At 52.3% G+C, this 6594-nt stretch overlaps 2 protein-coding genes across 2 annotated transcripts; one reads left to right on the top strand and one right to left on the bottom strand.

The window, feature by feature from the left end:
- Positions 1–2194, bottom strand: BJX67DRAFT_42150 (uncharacterized protein). Its single transcript, XM_071034984.1, has one exon. The coding sequence runs from the start codon at positions 2022–2024 to the stop codon at positions 276–278; it is 1749 nt and encodes a 582-aa protein (XP_070887485.1). The 5' UTR covers positions 2025–2194; the 3' UTR covers positions 1–275.
- A 2277-nt stretch (positions 2195–4471) lies between these two features.
- Positions 4472–4844, top strand: BJX67DRAFT_42264 (uncharacterized protein). Its single transcript, XM_071034988.1, has one exon. It carries the CDS (start codon positions 4556–4558, stop codon positions 4763–4765), a length of 210 nt encoding a protein of 69 aa, XP_070887484.1. The 5' UTR covers positions 4472–4555; the 3' UTR covers positions 4766–4844.
- Positions 4845–6594: the final 1750 nt, after the last annotated feature.

Here is a 6594-nt window from a genome sequence, read left to right as displayed (position 1 = left end):
ATTATTCTATATAGCAAACGATATCCCAATATGTTCATGCTTCTTGATTGTCATAAATCATCCTCAACGTTTACGCTGGCCTTGCAGATTCGGCTTTCGCGCCTGGGCTCTTCTGTGCAGATCTCGAGTCGCCTGGCCCTTCAGGGGGCGAGTCGTCATCTTCCTCCTCATCGTCACTCGAAAAATCATCTATCGCACGGCCGCGACGGCGTGCGTCTTCTCGTTGGCGGCGACGTTGGTCAACGTAGTCTCGATACCTGGAGTCTAACCACTGGTTAGCATCTGAAAGAGTAAACTCTGCAGAGCGCCACAACCATACCTCGAATTTCCTGTGTTTTGACGGCATACGCCTGAATTTCCTCCTTGCTCAAAACTCGCAAGACGATCACGTATTCCGGTCGTTCCTCGAATCGCTCTTGACCCGCCTCCAGTGCGGCCGGATTGACAAGTCGGCGGTCAATCTTGGTCCAGCGCGCCCCTGGCGGAATTCCCTTCTTATGTGCGTCCTTTAGTGGTGCTACGCCTTCTCGAACGGGGTTCGGTTCTTCAGGGAACTTGTCGCGTGGAGGCTTTAAGATCCCCTTGGGCGGTGCATCGGCTTCCTTCGACGGTCCCGACTCGATTTTCTTGTGGTTTTCCGACTTCTTCTCCTTTGAAGATGCGTCGTAGTGTCGAGAGCGCGAACGATGACGGTGCGGCTGGTCATTCTCTTTCGAACTGTCTGAGCCGGGTATCCTAGGTCGTACGGATGGCTCCCGCCGATACTTCTTGAGGTCGTCGTCGGATGTATATGCGTCGGAGTCGCTCTCTACGCGCCGTCTGGATCGCCTCCTCGACCGACTGTGATCCCGAACCGGTGGATCTCGGGATCGATAGCGGTCCGAACGAGAGGTAAGGTCGTAATCGAGATCATCCGAGTATCCGCTGGCTAGGACCGCCGTTCCGAGACCATTGCTTGAAACTGAAGGTGTCGAGAGCTTGTTGGACTTCTTTAACGTGCACCCATCGTAAGTTTCCCAGTTACGCATGTCTTTATCTGGGCGCTTATGTTCACGGTGTGCGAGCCGGTTGTCATGATAGTCATCTCTGTGCGAAGAGTACCCTTCATCCGGATCTTGATGTAGGGTGACTGCCCGCGGCGAGGAGCGTTGTCGGACGCCCGCGAGGTCGAGCTCGCTGTTACCAAAACCGTACGTAGAGCGCCGCATCTCGCCCCGGTTCATCTTCGCAAACCCCCTTTGAGTCGGAGGAGGTCCTATCGCTCGGGGGTCTTTTCTTCCCAGGAGGTGCGGGTCGTCAATCCCAGTCAGGCTCAAGGGCCGCTCTTTCCTGGCGTTTCGATGGTATCGTAGTTTAGCCACAGCTTCTTTCTCGAACTGTTCACGAGGGTTGGTGTAGGAGTAAGCATCGTAGTCGTCAATGTCCTCGCCCTTCCGGAGTCCTCCAGTTTGGGGGTATCGCCGCCTATGTTCGTACATCGGGTAGGCGCCATGGGGCGCCCGAGACGTTGGAGCTCGTCCAGTATCACTGGCATAGTCGAAGGAAGAGGAGTGGCGATGTCGCCTGTGGTGCTTGGAAGAAGCAGGCATAAGGTAGCCATCTTGGTCCGTCAGAGGACTGGGAGATCGGCCGTAATCGGAGAGTATGACTGGTGAGCCTCTGGAGACTGGGGGGACAGGAGGTACGTCAAGTCTGCCGTGCGAATCTGCAGCGGACGTAGTACTGCTGCGTTGCCTGGGCCGGATTGCGTACTCGGTTCTCAACTTGGTAGGCTTTCCATGGTCGCGATAGGCTTGCTTGGAAATCGGCTGGGCTTCCAGCCGCGGGCCCACCGTGTATCGCGGATCGTACGAAGGGGCAAAAACGACGTCGGGGCGATGGCCTGCGTATGCATGGCGACCGGCAGGGGGGTCGTATGGATCGTACGAGGAGCTGGGCTGTACTGTGCCTGTGGAGGCCCTCATCGGATCGATCATTTGCGAGCCACCTGGAGACATGGGTCGGTAACGTGCAGCGGAGCCCATGGTCAGGTTTTCTGCACCAGACAGAGCTGCAACGCACGACTGATGAAAACAGGAACGAAGGAAGAACGAGGCCGAAGAACGATAGATATGTGGGGGATTGGAACAGAATGCACCCCAAGGAGTCTTAAAAGTGGAAGAACAAAGAAGCTTTCCAGGTTCCACGGACGATGGCCAGAATTGAAAAAGCAAATAACGCTGGGTGGAGGAAAAGCAGCGTGAAGTCGAAGCCACCAGATGTGGGGATCCGCGACCTGTACAGTGGATTCCACCGCCTGAGGCAACGGGCACAATGACGGGGATTCGTGCGTAGCGAGGAGTTCTGAGGGGTCCAATGACGGGATGAGAGAAAGAAACAGGATGAAGCGAGCCGAGATGACGAAGATGATGATGAGAGAAGAGCCAGGGGATCAAATAATCATAACTAATCAGCAGAAGTGCCACTTGGTGGAGGTGACGAAAGCCCCTCCTGAGGCCAATTGGGCCGCCAAAGACAGCAAATCAGGTGATGAGAAGGAGCGCTCTTGAGTCCTGAAGCGACGTTTTGCCCCAAGGGATTTCAACTCTGCAACTCGAGGACGATTTCAAAGCAATTCGAGCTGTCGCCGGTGTGGACCGAGAGAGAACAGATTTCGAGTGAATCAAAACAGACGACCCGTGGTTTGACTGGCCACCATCCACTGGGTCACGTTCCTCTCCGTCCCAAATTTCCCGATCGGCGGGGTCAACTCAATTGCATCCTCAACCTTCGCTGCACGCCCGACCCAAACTAAGTCCGACTTGGATCTCCTTCCAACCATTCGGATCTTCATCTTTTGGTCTCCTCCCGAAGATCATGGGGTCGTTTTTAGCCTCTTTCCATTTGCCACCCTCAGTTTCGCCGACTTGACTCCGATGGCTGTCGTCGGTACTTTTTTGCACGTCATTGCTCACATGCAAGCGTTGAATCCGCCAGCCGAAGGTGCAGAGGTGGTGGACCTGCGTTGACGGAGTGCGGCTCAAAATATAGACTCGATGCAAGCCCTATCGTGCCGTGTCCGTTTCTCGCTGGCCACCCGAACACAATCAGCGCTTGCTTCATCGGAGGTCTCCGACTGCCCTTTCAGGACAACCGTCGTTCGAGTGTTGGCCCAAGGCGCAGTTCACCTTTCACCCTCTCGCCTCGGACAGCTTCACTGAAGATGGAGCTGGAGCAGCCGAAGACTTTCCGAAACAAGTAACCTTGAACGCTGACGTCATGTCCCGATTCACGACCATGTGTAGTTGTGTCAACCGCGATCATGGGATTTCCAGAACTTTTCCCTGCATGAACTACGAATTTTGCCGGCGAAATGCCAACCCTGCCTTTTGCACGCTCGTCGTTTCATGTTGTCGAGAGATGATCTTCCCGCTCTTGAATGAGCAGCAAGGGTGACCAAGCCTGAACGAGGCTCGACGCCCGTTCCTCCCTAAGGATCTACAATTGGCCATGCGCCACAACATCTCTCTTGCATGCGAGCATGATTCAAGAAAGTATTGGAGGTGCTTGATTCTGATTTGCCGAATTTTCGATGCTTCATTCTGAATGATGGTGTTAGCGGGCTTTTGTCTGGTCCCGGGACCAACGTCATTGTACCTTAGCGGGGCTCAACGTTTGTGTTCTGGTGTCAATTCGCGTTCTTTCAGCGGATTTGAGCCTTAGGACTGAATGGCGGCAGTTATTGTTCCGTGATATCCCCTGTGTCGGCGCGGTTCGATCCGGTCGGGTCGACTTTGAAACTGGCAGCATGTTCAGAACGCATATACCTCCGTTGCAATATCAAAGGACGGGCCGTTCTTGCGTATGCCTACGCAGTTGTCGGGTTCTCTGCTAGGTGATCTTCCACCTGCGGTGGGTATGAACGGGGTCGCCGGGCGCTGTCCCACCTACCTACGATCCAAGGGTTAACAATCAACCATGCTTCATACACGCCTCTTAATGATGACGGATTTCGATACGATTTGAACTCGACACAGCCACAACCCTGGCAAGAGTTGCTATAGAACGGGGATCCTTTTCTGCCTGGCCGTCGATTGATGGCATTCATTCGAGGTCACCTGGCGGACGCCTTGTAACTCGCTGGCTAAATGCCTACGCGAAAATTCCCTGCGCTGGCGAGTGCTTCCCTTACTCTCTACTCGCTTATCCTGATTTTACCCTCACTGGGTTCTCGACCTGGGTTGCCTTCGCGCGCCTGGTTTCCCGCTGCGCAAACTGAGGCAAGTAGGAGCTTCCATCCTCCGCATCACCGTTCTCAACAATATAAAATCCCATCCGCCGGCGGGCTTTCCCTGTCTGCTCATCAGGATCTTACTCTCGGGATAAGTTCAAGCCAATTCCAGTCCTGATTCAACTCCGGATACTCCATACTCTCCGGTCATATCTTTACTCTTACATCCTTCTTGTTTTCCGGGGAGCCCTCTTCGATAATCGTGCAACAGGTGAGCTAAGGAAACTAGAACACCCTTCTTGAACGCAGTTGACGTAAAGAACAGTCGATTCTGAATCACTCAGAATGTGTCACCACTCCACCAAACAGCCCAACTTCACCCAGAAGACTAGCAGCATTACACCCCCCCTCCAAGCACGCCCTGATATGGACGGGTGGTGGTACTGTTGCCACTGTAAACATATGAACAACCCTGAACTAACCGTTGGTCATTGTTTCAATTGTGCGCACCCGAGATGTGGAAGTTGCCCTGATGGTGCCACATATGGTTTCTAGAACTTGTGCTCTAAATTCGGCTAGCTTTCGTGTTTCCCTGATAAACCACCTCTCCACGGCATTCTGTTCGCGTGTTTTCCCTTCTCAGCCTGTGTTACTGAATCATATTTGCTTGTTCTGGGTTGCACTGTAATTTTTCGACTCATATTTCGGCTTCTTCAATCTGACTGTTTATTTATGCCCTTTGAGATTTTGGCATAGCGTTGCGATTTCGGGGTTTGTGGCTTTGATTCTACTGTTTGTCTCTGTGGGCTTTCTGCTTTCCGGATATGTTGTACTATACCAGTTTGCTTAGAACGGCCCCGACTATATTTTGGATAGACTGTTAGCATTAGAGGTTGTTGTTATCCTGTTTACCCAGACGCAAGCTGATGACCACCTCAATACACAAATTATCTCCATTATCTCGGCGACGAACTCATAAACCAGCCTTTCTGGCCGAGTGTGTAGTGGCCACGAGGCGCCTGTAGATATTCAATGGAAAAGACTGGAGAAAGCACACCCGGAATTCAACAAAGGGAAAAGGTTGAAATCGAAAGCTTCATCAACGAATTGCGCCTCAATCGCCCTACCTAGCCACTTGAGCACAGCCAGCTTCCATCAATTCCACTGGCAAGACCCTCCTTCGCACTTCACTCACTGACCCCCACCCCATCCAATCCGATAATTGGGATCCCGCAAGGCTGACTGGTTTGGCAGCTGGAGCTTGAAGTGGACCCTGCGTGGCTTGCGAGAAGCCCAGGCGAAGAATGAAATCCGGAATTCACCTGATAAATCCTGACCCTGGCAGAGGGAGAAATGGGCAAGGGGAAACTGATAGATACCCAAGGCGCCATCGAGGGTTACGGCGAGGGCATGGTGGGCCGGTGAGGAATGAGGAGGGAACCTCGGGTTAAAGTATACCAACGGCGTCGCCGTTATTGGGGGGTTTGCGGGGTGAAGCTCGTAGAGTTAGGTAGGGACCGCTACCGCCACTGCAGAGCCCTTCAATATAACTATGAAGTGCCTATGCGGTAGCCAAAAGGAGAAGTCGGCAAGGACAAGGGGGAAAAAAAAGGAGAAAGAAAAAGGGTGAAACGGTGGACAGGAGCCCAACGGATCCACCGAGCATGCACTGTTGTTCTTGTTCAAGGCTCTTTCCGCTAGTTGCTTCACTCGATGCGTGTCATGTTAACCTATGTCACGAGTGTGGCTGATGGTTTTAGCCTTGTTGCCTCGCCGAGACTGGAATGCGTTGAATGTGGCATTTGAACGGACTGAGGGATCTTGAACGAAATGTATGAGATATTTTTCTGCTAGTACCGTCCATTTGTAGGTTTGTTTGAGAGGGAAGTGTCCTATAAACGCCGATCTCGCAAATCATAGGGTTAGCACTGAAGTATATCGCCTCTCCTCTTAACGTTGAGGCGGCCAAGACAATTGAGAGAGACTTCGAATTGGCTTCAAGCTACGCCCCAGCTATACTATGACGACTGGGATTAGCATTGAATATCATTCCTCTCACTTCCTTAAATCGGTGACAGCGGTGGGATGGGTTGTATACGACGGCGTTTGTTGTCACCTTCGTTCAAGCCTAATATATTTTCTCTAGCTCATCCATACATGGAGACACTTCTCTGATTTTAGCGTACCTACTGGTCGCGATGCCTTAGCATGATAGGGATAATTAGTATTATCCGATTAGGAGAGGTCTTGCCAACTTCCCATCCACGCCCAGACTTGATAGCTCTTTCCTTCCCAGTTGCATTTCGCGCTGTCATTAATCGGAGTCTACAACACTAACACACCAGAAAAATTCGTAGCATCGATATACTTACCCATTTAACACA

The sequence above is a fragment of the Aspergillus lucknowensis genome, assembly GCF_044049455.1.
Source record: "Aspergillus lucknowensis strain CBS 449.75 chromosome Unknown BJX67scaffold_13, whole genome shotgun sequence".
NCBI lineage: Eukaryota > Fungi > Ascomycota > Eurotiomycetes > Eurotiales > Aspergillaceae > Aspergillus > Aspergillus lucknowensis.
The sequence above is the reverse complement of the archived record's forward strand: the minus strand, read 5'-3'. Positions and strand labels throughout refer to the sequence as shown.

Excerpts from the sequence above, each read along its gene's own strand:
- BJX67DRAFT_42150 (XM_071034984.1), bottom strand. The coding sequence starts at position 2,024 with ATGGGCTCCGCTGCACGTTACCGACCCATGTCTCCAGGTGGCTCGCAA.
- BJX67DRAFT_42264 (XM_071034988.1), top strand. The coding sequence starts at position 4,556 with ATGTGTCACCACTCCACCAAACAGCCCAACTTCACCCAGAAGACTAGC.